This window comes from Orycteropus afer, unplaced genomic scaffold (assembly GCF_000298275.1).
Source record: "Orycteropus afer afer isolate SDZICR_OR568_19922 unplaced genomic scaffold, OryAfe1.0 scaffold00085, whole genome shotgun sequence".
NCBI classification, from domain to species: Eukaryota; Metazoa; Chordata; class Mammalia; order Tubulidentata; family Orycteropodidae; genus Orycteropus; species Orycteropus afer.
The window spans coordinates 1765870-1788542 of NW_006921672.1; the positions used below are offsets into that span (position 1 = coordinate 1765870).

Sequence of the window (22673 nt, forward strand, 5' to 3'; positions counted from 1 at the left end):
CTGTCCTGGAGGAAGTGCAGCCAGAATGCTCCTTGGAAGCAAGAATGGCCAGACTTTGTCTCACCTATTTTGGTCATGTTGTAAGAAGGAACCATTCCCTGGAGAAGGATGTCATGCTTGATAGGGTGGAGGGTCGACGAAAGAGGGGGAGGCCTTCAACAAGCTGGATTGATACGGTGGCTGCAATGATGGGCTCAAGTACAGCAGGGATTGTGGGGCTGGCGCGGGATCGGGCAGTGTTTCGTTCTGCTGTGCATGGTGTTGCTATGAGTTGGAAACGACTCGACGGCACTTAACAACAACAACAACAACGACTAATGAGAAGCACTCTGGTTGCCTAATGGGTAAGGCATTTGGCTGCTAACCAGATGGTCGGTGGTTCAAACCCACCTGCTGCTCTGCAGGAGAAATATGAGGCAATCCACTTCCATAAAGATTTATAGCCTTGGAAACCAAATGGGGGTTGCTATGGATTGAAATCAAATTGGTAGCAGTTTTTTTTTTTTTTAAATAATTAATGATGTTGAAAGGCACTCTAGTGGTATAGTGGTTAAGGCATTTGGTTGCTAACCTATGTGGCTCTGTAGTGCAGTGGTTAAAGCATTTGACTGCTAACCAAAATGGTGGTGGTTTGAACCCACCAGCCACTCTTCAGGAGAGAGATGAGGCAGTCAGCTTCTATAAAGATTGACAGCCTTGAAAACCCTATAGGGCAGTTTTGTTTGAAGTGACTCAATGACAGTGGGTTTGGGTATGTTTTTAGAGCTGTCTTAGAAGACCTGGAGATCTGTTTCCTAAAGGTCACAGCCCTGAAAGCCCTACGGAGCAGTTCTACTCTGGCACGTGGGGTTGTCTTGAGTCAATCGACTTCTTGGCAATTAACCAGAGAGTATTCAGGAGAGTATTCTGTTCGCTTGGAATAATGGATGATGAAGAGTCATGAATAGGAAGAAGAAATGAAATGTGTGGCTAAATGCCTCCATGAACAACTGCCACCTTTATCATGAGACCAGAAGAATTGGATGGTGTCTGGCACCATTACTGAACATTTTGATCAAAGATTCTATAGAAGAATCCTGATCAAAAGAGGGGAAATGAAGAACAGGATTTCAAATTATCATGCACTCTAGACTTTCTGGAGCCAAGGAGGCAAGATGAACCCTTGAAACTAGTATTTCCCTGAAGTAATCTCTAAACTTTAAACCAAAAATATTCCATGAAGTCTTTTTAAAACCAAGTAATAGTTTAGCCTAATGAGTGAAAACTGTCTGCCTTGAGCATTGTGCTTTTTTCAGATCTATTTACATGGAATCAAATAGACAACAGGAACTCAAAAGATTGGATAGGAATGTTAGGGGACAAGTGTGCCTTGCAAACTTTTAACACCTCAGGCACTACACAGTGAACTAGGAGGTAGAATAGAAGCACTAATTCAGGAGGAAAAACTCAGAGAAGGGTGAGAGTGTTTACATAACTGGAAGAATTTAATCGATGTCATTGAATTATATATGCAGGAACATGTTGAATTGGTATATGCTTTACTCTGTATATGCTCAACAACAATAAATAAGTAAAATTAAACAAATTTCCTAAATGGAGATGAATTCTCATTATAACTTGCACTTTATATATCCCAAAGTGTTCTATTATAGTTGTATTGAAGAATATAGTTTGGATACAATGTTTAAATAGCACTTTCTAATTACTCCACTAAAATCCAGTCCTTGGAAATCATCTATAAGGATGGTTGGATCTACAAAGACAGCTCCAACTACACTTTCCCTGTGACATAGAGAATTGTGACTGTCCCCCAAAACCCAGTCACTGCTAGATGGCAAAGCCCTGACTGGCCCTGTTCTCCTCAGGATAGTTACAGCATGGAGAATAGAATTGCATACTGATTACTCCAGTTTGTCTGAATGCAGGTTGACCAGGAGAGAAGAAGTGTAGGGAAGAGATAGGGATCTGTTTTTGCTCCCAATACAGTGTGCTCAGTCTTTGGGGAATGTGCTCCAGTGGATGTTAGTCTCTTACAAATCTTATCAGTGAGATGAATCATTCCTTCTTCTATGGGCTTGAGTGAAAGAAAAAGAACCCAAATCACTTCAACAGTGCCTTCTCTTGGCAACTGGAACTCTAATCCCCTGCTCTATGGGGCTACCGAGGTTGCATCTGACAGCTGGGCTCAGCCAAAACTCTCTGTTACATGTGTATCACACTTGCACTAATGTAGTGGAGAAATGTAGGAGGAGGAAAGAGACATAAGACAAAGGCAGTGAAGAGAGATTCTTTGCAATTACCAAGATATGAGTAAAACCTCATTAAAATATGAAAATAATTGCTAAGAAGATATATTTTCTAACTTTATGGAGATTTTTATTTGTTTTGTGGGATAAAACAAAAACAAAAAAAAGCCCTCAACAAAAGACTGAAAAAAAAAAACAGGATTCACTCCCCTTTGAAGGCTTCTACTGAATACATTTTTCTAATGAGTTAAGATGAATGTTTATAAAGAAAATCATGCAGGTTAAGCCTAGAGGTGATTTAGGAGTCCCTGGGTGACGCAACTAGTTAAGTGCTCAACTACTAGATGAAAAGATTGTGTAATTTGAACACACCTAGTCATGTCTCAAGAGCTCTGATAGTGTGGTGGTTAAAGCATGTGGATGCTAACTAAAAGGTCGGTGGTTTGAACCCACCTGTCTCTCTTCGGGAGAGCTATGAGGCAGTCAGCTTCCATAAAGATTGACAGCCTTGAAAACCTCCAGGGCAGTTCTACTCTGTTTGAAGTGACTCAGTGGCAATGGGTTTGGTTAGGTTTTTAGAGCTGTCTCAGAAGACCTGGAGATCTGTTTCCTAAAGGTCACAGCCCTGAAAGCCCTACGGAGCAGTTCTACTCTGGCACGTGGGGTTGTCTTGAGTCAGAATCGACTTCTTGGCAATTAACCAGAGAGTATTCAGGAGAGTATTCTTTCTTCTGTAACATGTTAATATAGAATCCAAATGCTGGAAGAATTGCTGAGTTCATTACTGTATTCCAAGTGCCAAGAACAGCATTGGCACCTAACAGACACTCAGATTCTTTCATCAAAAATGCCTTTGATTACTCCTAATTCCCAGTGATCTTTTCTTTTTTCAATGTTTAAGTAGTTAGGTTCTAAACTGCATAATCTACCATTACATTTTCATCTTGCCTTTGATGGACTTCTAGAGGTTGGATTTGTGCTCTAAGTACAAAATGACCTACCCAAGTTGTTACTTTTCATTCATTACAGACCATGTAAGAGAAATGGCCTCTGAGATTGGACTGCCAGACTGCGACCTTCATCCTACCAATTAGTAGCTGTGAGATGTCGGGTAAATAACTACTCTGGGCCTCCATTTTATTATCTGTAAAATGGGAGCAATGATGATTCTTATCTCATAGGAATGTTGTAATGATGAAATAAGGTTGTTCATGTAAGGGGTTCAAAAATGTCTGGCACAAAGCAAGGAACTAATACATGCAAGCTATTGTTTTTATTTAAACAGTCTTGCATGAGTTGATGCTTTTTTGATGGAAAGTACTTGGTGGCAGGGGATAGACTGAATGTTCTTTGGGAGGGCTGAAGAAAGGCAAATGTCAAGGCTGAGAAGGGAGAAATGAACTAAGTATCATTTTATTGGCATTGCCTCTTAAGGCAAAACGTAGAGGAAAATAATGGCCTGTAAACTTTTTGAAAGCAAGGATTATACATTTTTAAATACAAAACTCCAGCATCTTGCCCCAGTGCTAGACACATAGAAAGTACTCACTTAATATCTGCAGAATTATTAAATAAATGGGACGCGGTATTAAAACAAAACAACCAAAAAACCACCAGGCTCTCTGCTTCTGCTTCCAGAGAGAGCTCCTGCTGGAAACAGACAAATCCCCTTCCTTATGTGCAGAAGGGAGATTATTACCTTCTGAACCCTAGCTAGGGCCAATCTGCTTGCTTTTCTCTCTTCTCAAAAATCCCTTCTACTTTCAAGGCACTGAGACAAAACACCCCCCATGTTTCCCACACTGGCTAATTCCCACTCTCGGATTCCTATAGTGTTGTGGCTATCCTTTGAAAAAGGAAGAGCCTCCAGCCTCTGTCTGTACATAAGAATCGCGGATTTATTTCTTCTGGCTAGATTTTGAATGTGTTGACCACCTGGAGTCCTTGGCTGTCATCTTAAAGAACAGATCCCCGGCCACACCTTCTTCTTAAAGAGAAGTCTAGTAGGCTGGCGGTTCCTTTTTTGAATCCCCGGAGGCGGCAGGACTACGTAGCAGTTGGGGTTTATGCAGTGGGCCCAGCCCCGGAAGCTCAGAGGGATGCTGCTCTTCTTTGCGTTCGGTCCTCCTTCCCTCCCACTCAGCAAAAAGACCCACCAGACTCCCGGGCATATTGGCGTCAGTTCAAGAATCCTGGGAGCTTCGCAGTGTAACTCCTCTGGTCCCAACCCCTCACCGATGATCCTGGGTGCCGAAATCCAGGGGAAGTCTCTCTAGACCGACTCTGAGCTAATGAACAGTCCTCTCTTAGTCCTCTTCCCTCCCACTTATCCACCTTTCACGTAGGTCATTAGATCAAGGATCAAACTGAAAGGGATTCTAAATACCAAAAACAAAAAGTGCAATATCCCTCAGCGAGTTTTGTGTGTGTTGTGTGTGTCCATCCGCGCTCGTGCAAAATTTCCCAACGTCACATTTTGCAATTCAGACAAGCGCGCCGAGAAAGCCAAAATCTTACCGGGGATTCCCCCAATCTTGCCCCTTCCCCCCGCACTTCTTCAGCATCTTCAAAGAGGTAGGTCTGGGGCTTTTGCACACCGCTGCGACGGCGTTAAAGGCAAAACAAATCTGCTGCAATTTGTCCTTCCCCTGACGCTCCCAAGCCCTCTAGTCAGGCGAACAGTCCCGAGCGCAGGGTTTACTTCCAATTGCCCACTGCAAGCGGCTGACCAGGTGTAAGTCCTTTCCCCCTGGCCTCAGCCAGCCCGCTACAAAGCGAACCCTTTTCGCAGACCTCCCGGCTCCCGCCTAGGCCTCAGTGGTGTGTGGTGCTTGCACCGCCCCCACCTTCCCTTGGGGCCTTGGAGAACCGCGCGCTGGGGGTGTGTGTGTGCGCGCGCGCGCGGGTTTGGTTGGGGAATCTTCAGGGCAAGCTGCTGAGTATCGCTGTTGGAGAGTATCCTGGAGCCTAGCAAAAACCTCCAAAACACTAGAGCCTCCCGAAATAAAATAATAATAATAATAATAATAGAATAAACGAGAGGAAAGAAGAGAATGCCATTTCTCCAAAGGCTAGGTTTCCAATAGTCCCGGATCTTGGAACTGGGCGGCGGTGCAGCTGGCAGTAGCCCTGCTGGCATCCGGACTTGTAAAGACGCTTTTTCTCCTTTAGGGAGGAGGGAGGTGAGGGACTTGCAGGCGAGTTTCACCTGATCTAGGAACCTGCAGAAAGAACTCGGAGGTAAGTAGTGTTCTGGCACTGGAGCGGAAAGGGGGGAGGAAGAAGGGGGCAGGAGAGGGAAGCGAGGGAGAGGGCAGGAAATGAATTATGCAAAGAAAAATCCCCCAATATTGCGCAGCGGAGGGAGAGTGCCGCACGGCACTCCCAGGATGAGTCTCGCCCGGCTCTCCTGCGCCGAATCAGCGGGCGCGAAGTTCCTTCTAAGGAGGGGAGAGACTAAACTCGAGGATCCCGGAGTGTGGCAGAGGCAGCTGGGGCGGGGCGCGGAGTCGGCCGCCCGGGGCTGGGGCCGAGGTGGTGGCCCCTGTGGCACGGAGCTCCGACACCTAGTCCTTTGCTCCTCCGTATGACCGGGTTAAACCTCACCTTTCCGCCTCGGCCTCCAGCCTCCGCCCCCTGGGCGCCGGGCGGCTAGGCTGACGGCAAGGACGCTCACCTGGCGGAGCCTCCCTCTCCTCCTCTCCCCGCCCCCACCTGCCCTCCTCCTCCCAATTTAGTCGGGAGGCTTCGGGATCCGTAGGCGAGGAAATAACGACCCCTGCAGTTGCATTGCGGAAAATCGCGGCGGCGGCGGCGCTAGTTGCGGGCGATGGAAGCGAGGCAACTAAGGGTTCAGGGGAGCCCAGGAAAATAGGCGAGGAGCGGAAAGCGCGCGCGCGCGTCGTGGGGAACCCACAGGCCCTCGACGCGCCCCAGTGCCTGGCACCCCGCCGTTCCATCTCCTTGACTAGGACGCGCGGCCCAAGCTGGGCGCAGAGGCGGCGGGCTGCACGAGGACTCCGAGAGCCAGGGAGGGTCGGCGGAGCTGCTGGCGGCCGGCGGTTTCGGGCAATAATCCCTGCCTTTTTCTCTCTCTCTTTTTTTCTGTTTCCTGGTGTGCTTTGTCTGCTCCGCCCCTCGCCCCCCGGAAGCAGGAGGAGAACGGCCCCGGAGCGGAGCAGCCACCCTGTGACCATGCTCCGGTGAGGGGGGCGGACTTCGAGGGCAACTTGGCGCGGACTGCCTGGGCTTAGCCAGCGAGCGGCGAGCTGCCAGGGGCCCGGAACTGCACGGCAAGGCCCGGCGGGGGGCTATCGTCTATGTCGTCTTGGGGTGCCAGGCGGATCGTGGTCTCGCTTGTGAAGGAAGAGGCTAGCACTGGTAGCTTCAGGTGGCTGCTGCCGCCGCCGCCGCTGCTAGTGCTGTGTTCGCCGCTCGTGCGAAGAGCAGAGACGGGCGAGCGGGGAGACCTTCTGGGCAGCGAGGCATCGGACATGTGTCAGCACATCTGCGGCGCACGTCCGTCGAGCCCGAGGGGTGATTTGCCGGAACAGTTCGAACTGCGATATTGATCTTGGGGGTGACTTCCCTGGCCGGCTGTCCGGTGGGAGTGCGAGTGTGCGCTCGGGAGCGTGTGCGTGTGTGTATGTGTGTGTGCCGTGTCGGGCTTCCCCCTTTCCCCCCTGTTTTCCCGTCGAGTGATGCACTTGGAATGAGAATCAGAGGATGGAAATAGTCTGGGAGGTGCTTTTTCTTCTTCACGCCAATTTCATCGTCTGCATATCAGGTACGGGTTGCGCTGGAGTGGCGGGAGGGTTTGGGTTGTGCTGTGGTGTTTGCAATGTATAGGATTTTATTGTGTGTAGACACTCGAGTAGCCTCGTGGGGCGGGAGGGGAGGGGAGGTGGCAGAGGCTGTTACAGCTTTGCAGATTTGCCGCCTTTAGAATGAAAACCCTGAGCCCAAGGGGGGGGTAGGGGTGTGTGTGTGTGTGTGTGTGTGTTGGGAAGTGGGATCTGTGTGGAGTCCAGAGAGGAATGGGGATGAGAAAGAAGAGACACATAGGTGTCCGTTTTCAACTGCTCTTCTGGCTGAGAACTCTGGCGCTCAAATAAGAACATTGGCAACCCCCACCCCTATCCCCTGGCTTTCAAAGTTCCCAAACTCGTGGTGGTTCTTGACGCAAAATGGATGCAAAGCCCTGTCCTCTTATCTAGGCACTTGCAAGGGACTGCGGGAGAATGCGGGACCGGAGAATACCTGCAGCGACCAGAATGGTGTAGTCAGTCCCTCCATACCTTCCCCACCTAAGTCAGGATCTCTTGTGATGGTCTGAAACCAGGTAGCACATTCCCTTCATCCCAAGTAGAACTACCCGCCTGAAACCACACTGCCATAGATAGTGCTTTAGATCATGGTCTTTCTTAATTCTCAGTGTCAAAGGAATCTGCTGGCTCACACTCACAGAGCCCAGGGTGCTTGGGCTTGAATGAGGTGGGGAATGTGCTGTGCCTGTGAGTCTGTGCGTCAATAAGGATTCTGATTTCCTAGCAGTGTCTTTCTTGGTGCAGGAAGTTGGAGGGGGTTGTATGTAGCAGTGATGAAGGAAAAGCCCAGGACCAGCAGTGTTCTCCCAGTTCAATTCAGTGGCTCCTCCCATTAACAGTGCCCACCCCACTTTCTTCACACCTGCCATTTAAACACCCAGAGTAAAGCTCATTTGCAGTGGTCCCCTCTGCCTGCATTCCCTCTGCAGAATTGGGGATGCAGCCAACTTCCCATGAAGTCTCTAGAAGAAGAGAGCAGGAACCTTGCCCCTTGGGGCAGACACATTTGAGCAGCGTTAGAGTGGAGGGACATGGTTCCTGCCTGCTCCTTCAGCCCTGACAATCCCCACTCCTCTAAGCCAGCCCTGATTCTGGCTATTAAAAACCCTTGGCCTGTCTTCATCCTAGACACAGTTCAAAATACTACTGTTTGGTTTCAGCTTTCTCCTCATTGGGCAGAAATGGGGACTCTTATCTGAAATTATTCTGTTTGGGGCTTGGCCACCCTATTAAGAAATTTTCTTTCTGTAATACATTAGTGAGATATACTCTGTACCTAGCAGAGAAAAAAAAAGTGCTGTGGGATCATCCCAGCTCTTGTAAAGGGACTTTTTTTTTTTTTTTTCTTACCCCTTTATTTAAGAGGAAAATTTCCCCAACGGTTCATGAAGGTATGTATTAGCCACATGTCCAGGGATATACTGGGTGGCATCTCACTTCACTCATTTTTACATCTTTCTATTCTCTGCCTCTATTCCAAAATCTTTCTCTTGTTGCAGAATGTTTTACTAGTTACAAAATAGCCTCCTCTCCCCATAAAGAATTTTCAAAATACACATAGCCATCTGAGTCCCTTTAAGATTTACAAAAGGTTAGCATTCATTCAGGTTCTGGATTTCCCCTCCATCATCCTCTTTGCCCCCAGCCCTACCCTCAAGGCAATCACATGGGGAACCAGCTGAGAAAGGGTCTGTTTTTAGCCTCCAAAAGAGGCATTTGTGGGATATCTGCCACAGCTATATTTGATTTGGTCTATCAGCAACTCAATTATTTAAATAGAAGCATTTGGAGGGGGTTATTTCCAGTCCAGGAGGTGCTATGGAGTATGTGGCTTTTTGCATGCATTTACTAAATAATCATCATTGCTATGTAATGAGGGGATAAAAGTGCAAGCAAAATTGCTAGCTATTTGCTAAACACAGAAAACTAGGTTAGCGTTCCAAATGCCTAGTTAGGAGCTGCATTAATTTGCACTTTATGAAGACATTTAGACAGAGATGCAGTGTTATGTGCTCTACATCCCCACACCCATAGATTTAACTTTAAAAGGCCATTCTTCCTCCCTGGCCAAGGTGCCTTCCTCCCTCCATGAGCAGACCTATTCATTCAGTCATGCCAGTGTATGTCAGAATTATGATTAGTGATATAATTATGGCTCACAGTTACCACAGTTTGGGGACTCGGACTGCTGCTTTTTCCCTGTCTGACAGCCTGAAGAGATGGGAGGATGAGAATACAGTGCACCAAGGTTGAGTTAAGTGTGACTGAGGTTGAGTTTAGTGGGCCTTTCATTTCTGTAGTTTCCATGATTTGCAGTTTTAATTTACTCATGACTTGACTTCTACCAAAACAACATAACCTTGTGTTCATACATCCTACTTGATCTTTGAAAAAGAAAGGAAAAAAAAAAAAAAGGCAAAGAAAATTTAAAACAAAACACCTTCTTACCATCTTGGTATGAAGAGCCCTACCCAATACATAGGTGCTAATATGTACTGGGTATTAATGACTGATGGACCAGTAGGGTTGATTTCATTACTGAGAAACACCAGACTAGAAAAACCCAGCAAAAGTCTTTAGTGTAAACATTGCAGAAGGAAAATGTTGGTAGGAGATTTGGCACTTGGAAGGTATATTGACTGAATTTCACTGGGCGGCGTTTGCTTTTAGAAACACTCCGGTGCTTTGTAGCTTAGTGTTTGTTAACTAGAGGTCCCTCCCCACACCATAACGTACCCCCCAAAATTGAAAGAATACCCAGGGAGTTTTCTCTCTGGACCTCTTTAAATATATTGTTTAAAATACAGAGACCTGAGCCTGGCTCTGCACTAATAATTTGGTTGTCAGCCATTGGTTCTAGGGGTCTGCTTAGCCAGGCTTAGCTAGCTGCTGGGTAAGTAGCATGTGTATCTTACATTGGAGAGATTGCATCAGTTTTGGCTATCAGTGGAAACACAATCAGGCTAAGGAGGGGATGCCATGACCTGAGAGTTGTTCTGGCTCTGCATTAAACTTAATTTTACTGAAAATGCATGGCACCCAGGATCTGTGAAGGGATGAGAGGGAGAGTGAGCAAGTGTGAACACATCGGGATGTTTTTTCTCTGTGCTAGCAAGAGCACCATTCTCTTCCTGCAAAAGCAACGAGAATGAATGCTTTGCAGCACGGAGGAGAGAATTTCCTGGTCAGAAGACAGCTGCCTGATGTAATTTGCATGTGCAGCCTACTTCTCCCCTTATGTAACTTTTCTTCTTTGTCAGTTTCTTCATAATAATAACAGCAGTAATAACAATTTGAACTATGTGTCGCTTTCATATATTTGCATGATATTGCATGTATTTTAAGTCATTTGTTCTTGGAATTTGTTGGATAATTTTATAGATGAGACAACCCAAACCCACAGATGTCAAGACTGGAAGAGCCACACTTAGCTTTAAGTGAGTTAAAATTCATTATCTCATTTTTGATTTAAGATTTCTTTCAAATATTTTTATTCCATTTTTTTCTATTTTGATGTCTCCAAATGAATGAATACATTTTGTTGAATGTTCGTAAGTCTTAGAGGGTTTGGAAGTGGAAGTTAAGAGTGATTATAGTTTAAAGCTAGAATTAAGGTAGGTTTTGGGTTGTAGATGACTACCCAATAGATGAGGCTCTTACTCAGGTTTGCTCCCAATATCTGTGTTCAGCTATCCCTACAAGCAAAGAATGTTACATGCATTGTTTTCTTCACCTGAAGATTAAAATGGTTTAACTTCAATTTCTCTTTGCAACTGGTATAATAGTATATACCCCACCAGTGTGTTACATGGATTAAATGAGATAATGCCTCTGATGCGTTTCACTTAGATCAGTGTTTGGCCCATAGTACACATGCAATAATATCATTATTTAAATGAATATTGGAGAAAACGTACGTAAGGTCCTCACATAGTGCCTGCCCTGTGGTAGTCACTTAGTGAATGGGAGTTGCTCTCATGAAGTCACCATCATCATTGTCATAAATAATAATAGTAAGTGGTGTTGACACTTCAGACCTCTTTCTGTGAATGGCAGTTATTCAGTCATTTCTTCGGTTTTGAACAACAACAACCAAAAGTGTATCAGGCAATGGAATCACAAAAATGAACAATACCCTTACTATTTACAAGGTGGGAGCTCTGGTAGCATAGTGGCTAAGGCACTTGACTGCTCACCAGATGGCTGGCAGTTCAAACCCGTCAGCCACTCCTTGGAAGGAAAGTTGGGCAATCCTACTTCCGTAGTGGTACTGCCTCGGAAACCCAAGGAGGGGTCGCTATGAGTCAGGGCTGACTCGACGGCACATAACAACAACAACAACATTTACAAGATGGCACGTGCTGTGTGACAGAAGTGAGTACATGGTGCTATGGGAGTAGAGTGGAAGAGCAGTTTAACCATGTTGTTGGAGGACGGCACATAACAATAACAACAACAATGGAAAAGGGGAAGGATTTATAGAGGAGAAGAGTTTTGAAGTAGGCCTGGAAGAATACATTATATCCCAACGAGAGAAAAGAAAAATAAAGATATTCTATGCCACACCTTGGAAGGAAGATGGGGCAATCTACTTCCGTAGTGATACTGCCTCGGAAACCAAAGGAGGGGTCGCTATGAGTCGGGTACGACTCGACGGCACATAATAACAACAACAACAACAATGAAGAAAGAATACAGTGTCCAAAGACAAAAACCAAAACCAAACTCACTGCTGTGGAGTCAGATCCAACTCATAGGAACCCTTCCTTGGGTGTCTGAAGTGGTATCTCTATGGAAGTAGATTGCCCAGTCTTCCTTCCAAGGAGTGACTGGTGGGTTTGAACTGCTAGCCTTCTGGTTAGCAGTCAAATGCCTTAGGCACTACGCCACCAGCGCTCTGGTCCAAAGACAAGAGGGATGAAAACAAGAGTATCAGAACTGTTAGGGTTAGGGTTAGGGTTAGGGTTAGAACTGTGGTCTAATGGGAATATGGGATACATGGATTGGAAGAAGTAACTGGAGACAGAGATAGGAGAGTTGGGCCAATGTGGAGGGTATTTGTGGTGGTTATGTTTCTGTGTCAACTTGGCTGGGCCTGGTTGAGTGGCTGGGCAGCTGGTGGTAGTTATTCCCCATGGTGAAACTGGCAATCACCTCCATGGTGGGATCTACCACAAGCAGCTGAGTAGCTGCTTTTGGGATGTGGTCGCTTCCTGTATATAAGGAGAAGCCTTGGAAATTGTCTCTAGCTTATGGAACGCTTGGATCCTGCACGTAGCCATGCCCTTGTTCAGCAGCCTTCCAACCTTGGGACTTACAATGGACTTGAAGCAATGGCCTGCTGTGTGGGTTGGTAACATTGGGACTGTGTCTTTTTACTTGTCAACCTTGGGTTTGTTAGTTTCAGCAGCCAGTAGCTGCCTGAGTCAAGAAAAGCCTCCAGCTTCAGTGGGCTGGGAGCAGAAGGCAGAGCTACAACCCAAGGCTGAGAGGCTTTCACCCAGCCCCTAGAGCCTGGCACTTTGAACTTGGACTTAAAACCTCCAAATTGTAAGAATAAACTCCTGTTTGTTAAGGCCATCCTGTTTGTGGCATATTCTTGTCAGAGCAGCACTAGGTAACCAGAACAGTGTTGCAGACCAAGATAAAAAGTTTAGACTCTGTCTTTCAGTTTGTTATGTTTTCCTCCATTTTTATTATTTTCCCACCATTTTCTACCCCCTTTTCAAGTAGGGGGTGTTTTCAAGTAGTAGGTATTTAACCTGGCAGAAAATTATGTACAAGTTAGGAATGATATGACCAAATTGGTCTCTATTTCTTAAGTTAGAATTTATTTGGGCATATTTTTTATTTCAGTTTATGATACTTTAACTGCAGTGATTCTCTTACAGATTACTTTGATAATTTCACAGATGTTATAACACCTAACATCCTATTGAGAATGCCAAATAGAATTTTTCTTCTTGTTCCAGTAGAAAGTCATTTTTTTTAAAAATGTGATATATATCTAGATCTTCCATTTCCTCTTTCTGTGCATTTCATTGTAAGATTTATCTATCTATCATCTGTCTGTCTCACTTTTGAAGGAATAGTTTTCTTCTCATAGTTCCCAGGCAGCACACCATGGCCCAAATTCCATGACTAAGTTACTGGTGTGCTGAAAGACCTGTCTCATCAGTCCAGTGCGTGGCAGTGAGGGGCTTGAAACAGTCAGACCCTAACCAGTCCCCTTTATCCACAGGTGGCCTAATCTGACTCAGAGTGAGACACTATCATCCCTTTCTACATACGGTAACACATGATAAATTTTGAAAAGCACTGATTATAAAAATCCTTATTTTGCCATTAGTAAATTAATACATACATTTTCTTGATTCTATATATATATCTAGTTGGTCTCAGTCAAATCTCCTCAGACAGAGAGAAGTATCTTTTAGTTTTGAGGAGCAAAGGGGGAGCTAAGGAAAATGACATAAGCAGGTTTGTGTGAACTTAATGAGATGCTTTTGCATTTCTATTTTAATAAGCAATGACTTAGAGACCCAACTTTGCTTTCTTTTCTTGCCGACCTTTATTCTTAACTTATGAAACCCTTTAAAAATTCCTGGTCTCACAGATCAGTTTGGCCATTATGTAACATTCTGTGTGTCAGACTGAAAAAAAGACAATTGTCCTATCTCTTGTAGCCCTGATTTACCTTGGTCTTTGAGATTTGGTATTTTCATGTTAAGCAAATGCAAGTGTCTTTAGTTTTGTACTTGAATAATACTAATAGTGTCTTTAGCATTAGATGAAAGCAAAAAGAAATGAATCACCCATACATGCTTTCACATGATGAAGATTGATTGTGTGCCAAGCAATAGATGCACTATTTGACATGAAACAGGGGCTTGAAGTACTGCAAAGCATTTTGCAGCAGTTCTGCCTTATTACACTCTGCACAACTCATCTTTGCAATAGGCTGCATGCTTACTTGGTAGAGTATGGCAGTGGTCTATCCTTTTTACCCTGTTGATAGTCCATTTACTATACAGTGAGTATGTTGTTGTTGTTGTTATGTGCCGTTGAGCTGGACCCGACTCATAGCCACCCCTCCTTGGGTTTCCGAGGCAGTATCACTACGGAAGTAGATTGCCCCATCTTCCTTCTGAGGAGTGGCTGGTGGGTTTGAACTGCCAGCCTCCTGGTGAGAAGTCAAGTGCCTTTTAGGCACTATGCTACTATCTTCCTTTGTCTATGTAATCACCCACCATTTATTGAGGGCCTTCTGTACATCAGATGCTGGTGATCCAATGGGAATGAATAAGACACCAACCTTGCCCCCAGGAACTCATAGTATAGTAAGAGACTGATTTAAAAAATACGTTAACGATTACAGTAGAAAGTGATAAGTATTGTAATAAAAAGAAAAGACACTGGAAGTGTTTGAGGAGAGCAGAGAAGGGACATCTGACACATTCAGGAGGTGGGAGGCATGGAGTAGGTAGTGTTTAGTAAAGGATACATGGACTGAGTCTTGAAGGATGCTGAAGAGTTAGCATTGTAGAGAATTGGGACTGCTTGGTGGGGAGGGGTGTGATGGGGAGAGATGATCACAGGAAACAGCATTTGTGAAGATGGGGGTCAGGTTGGATGTGGTGCATGCGAGAGACTGTCAGGAGGTCAATATGGCAACAGCTAGAGTGTGGAGTGGGCTGTTCCATCTAGTTTGGTCATGTTGTCAGAAGGGATTATTCCCTGGAGAAGGACGGCATGCTTAGTAAAGTAGAGGGTCAATGAAAAAAGGGGAAGACCCTCAACAAGATGGACTGACACAGTGGCTACAACAGTGGGTTCAAGTACAGCAAGGATTGTGAGGATGGCACAAGACCGGGCAGTGTTGCTTTTTGTAGGACACAGGGCTGCTATTAGTTGGAGCCAACTGTATGTACCTAACAACAACAACAGAATGTAGAGCGGAGTGGATGATGTTGAAATCTAAGAGCATTTAGGAAATAGAGTTTCAGTAACAGTAACACCTTGCCTATAATAATAATTTGTCAAACCGCTTCTCCCGTCTGTGCAGGCAGTGCCTCCTCTTCAGGCATGAAGGACTAGCTTTGCCTCGCACCCTTGTTCTCAGCAAGAACAGACCAGTCATGCTTAAAGCTTTTGGCTCTAGTCCAGTTATGCTCCGTTTGGCTCAGCTCACTAGTCATTTTCCAGTGCTGGCTCCAATTCCAGTGGTTTCCCAGAAGCTTTTGAGGTAACCCAGGTATAGATTACAGAGTTTATCACCTTGCTTAGTTTATATATTTACACTCTAGGAATAAGGGCCAAGTCCCTATAAGCTGAGCCTGGATTTTGCAATGTGCCAATTATCCTCTTATTTTCTTGGATTATTAACTTCCCTATAAATAATCTTCCCTATAACTTTTTGTCGTTTTCTTCTTCCCATGTAACCTTGGACAAGACTTTAAAGGATTTCCAGCATGCAGGGGTGTTGGGGTAGGGAGCCGTGGATCGTGAGCAGTGGTCTGGGATTGCCTGAACCTTAACTGAACCGTAATTGCTCTTTATTAATGAGTTTGGGCTGTTAGTGGTGTGGCCTGTGTGTGGCTTTGATTACATTTGCATTATGATGCCATCATGATGGCAGCCTAGCGATTGTCAATGGTGGTGAAGGAGACAGCTTACAAACGTTGTTCCCTCCTGATCTGGGAGAGGTGGTACCTTCGTCACAGTAAATACAGAATTAATCTTTAACTGTGGCCAGTACTTCATGCCCAGTGGCTGATGGGGCTGGCAGTAGGAAATGAAGCCTGTGACTTGCAGGTGAGTTTTCCGGAGCCAAGTCCTGCTGGCTACACAATACATTTGGCAGCAATGCCCAAGTTGGAATAAACTCATTTACTGAAGGATGTGATTCAACACAGTCCCCTTGTGCTGCCCCTTCTCCCCACCACAGGGCTACCTTTCACTGTTAAGAAAAACAATCTTGATGGCCACCCTTCCTGAGCAAGCAGATCTCTGTCCTCCTATGAGATTGGAGTAGGAAGAAATATGTCATTAAAAACAAAACAAATAAAAAAACCAGTTGCCATTGAGTGAATGTTAACTCACGACAACCCCATATATTTCAGAGTGGTGGTTGTTGTTGTTATGTCCCATAGAGTCATCTCTGACTCATAGCGACCCCTCCTTGGGTTTCCGAGGCGGTATCACTATGAAGTAGATTGCCCAATCTTCCTTCTGAGGAGTGGCTGGTGGGTTTGAACCACCACCTTTCTGGTTAGCAATCAAGTGCCTTGGGCACCATGCCACCAGAGCTCCTTTCAGAGTAGAGCTGCTCTGAAAACTGTAGGGTTTTCTTGAACTGTGACCTTTTGGAAGTAGGCTGCCTGGCCTCTCTTCCAAAGTGCTCTGGATGGATTCAAACCTCTAAACTTTTGGTTACTAGCCGAGCGCTTAACCATTTGTACCACCTACCAAAACCAATCCCATAGCTGCAGAGTCGATTCCAACACAAAGTGAACCAGAGGACAGAGTTGACTGCCCCACAGGTTTCCAAAGCTGTCATCTTTATGGAAGAAGACTGTCACATCTTTCTCCCACAGAGAAGCTGGTGGATTTCAACTGTTGACCTTTTGATTAGCAGCTGAGCCCTTAACCACTGCACCAGTACGGCTCCTTAAATACTTCATAGGATTCTTGAAATGTACAAAGAAAGGAAATGTCTTTGGAAGTCCCCCCCACACACACACACCACCACCACTATTTAATGGGTTTGCTTATTCATTCTACAAATACTGATGAGTGCCAACTCTGAGCTAGCACTGCCTGTGAGAGGCAGATGATAAAATAGAGTGAACAGAACAGCAGTGATCTTTGTTGTTGTAGAATGTATATATAGTGACACACACGTTATTTTTCCCATTGCCCAGCCCAGTGTTTGGCATTTAGAAGATGCTCAATAATGAATGATTGAATTAATGCATAAATAAGTAACAAGGAGCAGTTTACAAGGCCTTTCCTTCCTTCACAGGAGACTGGGAGCTGGCTGGCTAAGGCTGGAAAGGTGGGAAGATACACAGCATATCCCTGTCAGCTCTCTCGCTTCTCCTGCATGGTGATCTGTGCGCATGCATGCAATGGCAGAGAGACCTTCCCAGGGAGCGTTTGATAGCTTTCCAGTTCCTTCTCAGACTCAACTCTTATCTTTGTTTTAAACACTGTCATTATTTTGGGCAGGTGGAGTTGTTTGAAATGTATTTCAGCTCCCTGTGTTTTATGATACCGCATATTAAGGATCAGTGGAGGCACTGATTTCCTTTTCTTGTTAGTGGAGAAGGCTTAGGACTTAGGGTTTTCTCACTGAACTCCAGCTTTGGAGAAACCAGCACTTGAGAAAGCTCACTGCCCTTTAGTCAGTGTTGAAATAGAGTGCTTAAGGGGAACAGCCTACCCCGCCCTTTCGTCTTGATGGAGAGCAGCATGGATATGACTCTGGTCTCTGTGGTGCTTTCCCATAGAGTCATCTCTGACTCATAGCGACCCCTCCTTGGGTTTCCGAGGCGGTATCACTATGACGTAGATTGCCCAATCTTCCTTCCGAGGAGTGGCTGGTGGGTTTGAACCACCATCTTTCTGGTTAGCAATCAAGTGCCTTTCTGTCTTGTGTCAAAAACAGTATTTCCCCTCTGGCCTTTTGTAACAGAACTGTGGTGTAGCTGATTGGTTCTTCCAGGGAGGAGAGCCAGGAGCCTAGGAGTCGGAAGGACAGCGGATTTGCTGTTCTTGGCTGTGAACTCTGCCTGCGATCTCCAAGTTGATCTTTACAGCTGTGGTGAAATGGTCATTTAGGTAGTTTGTTGTTGTTTGCTTGTTATTTTACAGTGAAAAAAATAAGGGGAGGCTATAGAAAAAAGGATCCTATTGCTAGTCTCTCAGTGGATGTGTGGAGATTATACTGATAGGAAGTGAGACATCTGTGAACATCTCATTTCTGTTATATGGCCTGGGTATGAATAGAAATACCCGCTTGATCCCTAAGTCTTGTCATGGTATCAGTTTTAAGTCACAGTGACTCAAATACCTGTAGAAGAGACTGAAAATTGGTGACATCGTTATGTTTTGTATCGGTAACAAGTTTCCTGCCTGCTATCCCACGGTGGTGGAGAAGTTATTTGTGGCCTCTTGTTTTGTGTCCTTGAAGTACTGGGATATAGAGGCTAAATGAAAGTTGCTTGCCATTTTAAGTGCATGAGTTGGTGCAGCCTTTTTTCTCCTGCATTTGAAACTGCCAAGATTAGAGCTGGACTAAGCCAGGTGAAGTCTTACAATGTGTCCCATCTACAGTTAAACGTGTTGAACAAATTAAAGAGTAAGAGTTTTATTTATGCATCATCTGTGTCTAGATCAGTCATGTTCAAGAGAGATGCTTTTCCTTGATCAGTGCTCCTGCAAGCCAGAGAGAGTGTATGCAAAAGCATGTCAGAGTCACAGACATGTGTGATACTGGGATCCATTCATTTGATTTTAGTGCCAAATATGATATGGCAATAGGATCAAAGAAAATTTAGAACAAAATGATTCCCCACAGATAAATTTTCATTTACCAAAATTTATGCTCATAAATTCTTTTCAGTCTTAGTATTTGCAATTTTTTATTTTTTAACTTTGCACTCTATCAGATGTGTTCCTCCATGTTGCTTCCTAGTTATGTTAGTTCAGGTAATCCTGGGCTCTGTGACTGATGAGCCCACAATCTCAGTGACGTAACAGTAATTTTCACATTCATTGCCCCATTGGTGCCAGTGGGTATGTGTCTAGGGGAGTGCTGAGGGGGGTAGTGTAGGAGAGGAGGAAACCTGCCCTGTGTAATGACTGGGGGTTCCTAAGACTGATGGAGGCTCTGCTGTGTTCATGGCTTGACTTGCACAGTTGTTCTAGGCATCATCAGTAGATGGAGAAAAAGAATGTGGAGGATCATGCGAGGAGTTTTTATGAGCCAAGCAGGAAAGCTGTGTGCATCACTTCTGCTCAGTTACACGCAGAAAGAGCTTGGGGACTGTAGTCTAGCCTTATGCCCAGGGGTAAAGGAAAGATGGTTTGATGAACGATTAGCTAATGTTTGCCACTTTAATATCTCATAATTTTCTTTGTAATATTTCTTTTATAGTCTGTTCCTTTAAAATAACATTATTTATATTTACATTTTCCCCTGTTTTTGGATATCTGTATTGTTTCCAATTTTGGCCATTTTGCTGTGCGTTTAACACCTATAGATACTTGTTTCCATTGAAATATTTCCAAAAATCATCCCAGTATTGTGATTACTGGGAAAATGGTATGAAGTTTTTTTTATAGTTTTATCATGTTGCATCCATAAGTAATATATTGTTGTTAGGTACCATTGAGTTGTCTTCAACTCACAGTGACTTTATGTATAATGAGACACTGTCCAGTCCTATGCAATTTTCATGATTGTTGGTATTGTGTCGATCTGTCTTATTGAGGGTTTCCCTCATTTTTGCTGACTTTATACTTTATCAACCATGAAGTCTTTTCTTCATGATTGTCTTTCCTGGGTGATGTGTCTAAAGTAAGCAAGCCAGAGTCACACCATCCTCGCTTTTAAGGGGTGTTCTGATTCTACTTATTCTAAGATTGATTTGCTCTATCTTCTGGCAGTCCATGGTATATTTGGTATTTTTTGCCAACAACCTGGTTCAAATGAATTAGTTTCTCTTCTGTCTTCCTTTTCTATTGTCCTGCTTTCACATGAAGGAGCTCTGGTGGGACTTTGGTTAAAGCATTGCGCTGCTGACCAAAAAATTGATGGTTTGAACCCACCAGCCACGCCATGGGGTAAAGATGAGGCAGTCTACTTCTGAAAAGATTGACAGTTTTGGAATCCATATGGAACAATTCTACTCTGTCCTATAGAGTTTCTGTAAGTTGAAATCAACTCAGTGGCAGTTGGTAACTTTTCCGTGCATATAAGGCCATTAAAAAGACCATGGTTTGGGTCAGGAGCACCATAGTCCTCAAACTGACTTCTTTGCTTTTTAAAAAGATTTTAAAGAGGTCCTTTGCAGCAGATTTGCCCAATACAGTGTACCATTTGATTTTTTGCTGCTCCGTATACATTGATTATTGTTTTGGTTACCTAGTGCCTCTCTGACAGGAGTATACCACAAATGGAATGGCTTAAACATACAGGAGTTTATCTTATAATTTGGAGGCTTTAAGTCTGAGTTCAAAGAGCCAGGCTCTAGGGGCTGGCTGAAAGCCCCTCAACCTTGGGCTTCAGCTCTGTCTCCTGCATCTGGCCCACTGAACCTAGAGGCGTTTCTTCACTCAGACAGCTGCTGGCTGCTGAGGCTGACAAGCCCAAGGTTGACAAGTAGAAAGGCACAGTCCCAATATTACCAAACAACATGGCAGGCCACTAATTCAAGTCCAGATGAAGTCCCAAGATCAGCCAGGCATAGCAGGCTGTTGAACAATAACTTGGCTACATGCAGGGTTCAAGTGTGCCAAAAAGCTGGAGACCATTCCCAAAGCTAGTGCTTATATATGGGAAGCAGACCACAGCCCTAAAGAATCTACTTAGCTGCTTGTGATAGATTCCACCATAGAGTTGATTGCCAGTCTCATCATGGGGAATAACTACTACCAGCTGCCCAGCCATTCAACCAGGCCCAGCCAAGTTGACACACAGCATTAACTACCACAATTAGTGATCCATGTAGGATGAAATCTTTGACAACTTCAATTTCTTTGTCATTTATCATGTTGTTTATTGGTCCAGTTGTGAAGATACTTGTTTTCTAAAATATGTCAGAAATACCCTTGAATTATTTGAGGGAGTAAGCAATTATGTAGAAAAGTGATTAAACTTTCAGAAGGCTTTTCAACAATGGGACACCTCAAACATTAATGATGAAAAACTGAATAACCATGGGATTCAAGATCTCATTTTTCAGAGACAAGAAATTGTCCCTAAGAACAATGTGGTGGTTAAGTTTGTGTGTCAACTTGGCTGGGCCTGGTTGAGTGGCTGGGCAGCTGGATGTAGTATTCCCCATGATGACACACTGGTAATCAACTCCCTGGTGGAATCTACTGTGAGCAGCTGAGTAGTTGCCTTTGGGTATGTGGTCTTCTTTCCATATATAAGAAACAGCTTTGGGAGTTGTGTCTAGCTTATGGCATGCTTGAACCCTGCATGTAGCTGTGTCGTTGTTCAGCCTGCCATGCTCTTCTGATCTTGGGACTTGCACTGAACTTGAATTAATGGCCTGCCATGTGGTTTGGTAGTATTTGAACTGTGCCTTATTATATTTGTCGACCTTGGGTTTGTTAGCCTCAGCAGCCAGTAGCTGCCTGAGTGAAGAGATGCCTCTAGCTTCAGTGGGCTGGGAACAAGAGGCAGAGCTGAAGTCCAAGGTTGAGGGGCTTTCACACAGCCCCTAGAGACTGGCACTTTAAACTCGGACTTCTAGACTCCTAAACTGTAAGAGAATAAATTACTGTTTGTTTAAGCCATCCCATTTGTGGTATATTCCTGTCAGAGCAGCACTAGGTAACCGGAACAAACAAGCAATACTTTCACTAGATCTAGATCTGGAATTTTGAGGCTTCTTATGTATTGTCCCTAGAGTTTACTTTTGTCAGTTTTGTGGAAGAAAGAATCAAGTGATTTTCTGAAAAGATCATTAGGATGGAATTAGGACATTTTAAGTGTTAGGGGAAGTCATTATTCTTCTTTTAAATAGGGATATTGGACTTGATAATTTCTAGGTATTAAAATTGTATAGTGTTATGAGTTTTGCACAGAAAATTACCCAAGTTTGCAGTTGATGTTACAGTTTTCTAGTTTTTGAAATGTCGATGCAGCAAGATTTTTTTTTTTTAAATTTGGGTTGGTTCCATTTTCTGGCTATTATGATTAATGCTGATATTAACATTCATCTTGGAAGGAAGGTTGGGTAATCTACTTCCATAGTTATACTGCCTCGGAAACCCAAGGAGGGGTCGCTATGAGTCGGGTCCAACTCTTTGGCACATAACAACAAAAACAACATTAACATTCATGTGCAACTTTTCATAATAACATATCTTTTCATTTCCTTGAATAGTAAAGGCCAAAATGTTTTCCAAAGCAACTGTACCATTTTACATTCTTATCAGCCATATATAAGGCTTCCAATTTCTCAACATTCTCACCAACACCTGTTATTTTTTAAACATTACTGAGATATAACTGACATACAATCAGCTAGAAAAAAACTATACAATTTGATGAGATTTGATATATGTATGTATCTGCAAAACCATCACCAAAATCAATATAGTGAAGATATTCCTACCCCAAAAATTTCCTCGTCTATGCCCTGATCTCCCTCTCAGGCAACCAGTGATCAATTTTCTGTCACTAGAGATCAATCAAAAAAAAAAAGATGGTTGGGACCAGGTTAGCTGGTCCAATAGAGCCTGGTGGAATCACTGAGACTATGGCCCCTAGCTGCCCTTCAGGTCCGGAATTGAACCCACCCCTGTGGTTTCCAGCCAAACAAAGTACAGGCATGTGAGTTAAACATTTACCTCAAGTAGA

The 22673-nt window shown here is 44.2% G+C and overlaps 1 protein-coding gene across 1 annotated transcript in view; it reads left to right on the plus strand.

The window, feature by feature from the left end:
• Positions 1-6971: 6971 nt before the first annotated feature.
• Positions 6972-22673, plus strand: part of CA10 (carbonic anhydrase 10) — a 755177-nt gene continuing 739475 nt past the window's right edge. The window contains exon 1 of the mRNA XM_007941858.2: positions 6972-7032. Coding sequence (XP_007940049.1) covers positions 6972-7032 — 61 coding nt within the window. The remainder of the gene's footprint in view (positions 7033-22673) is intronic.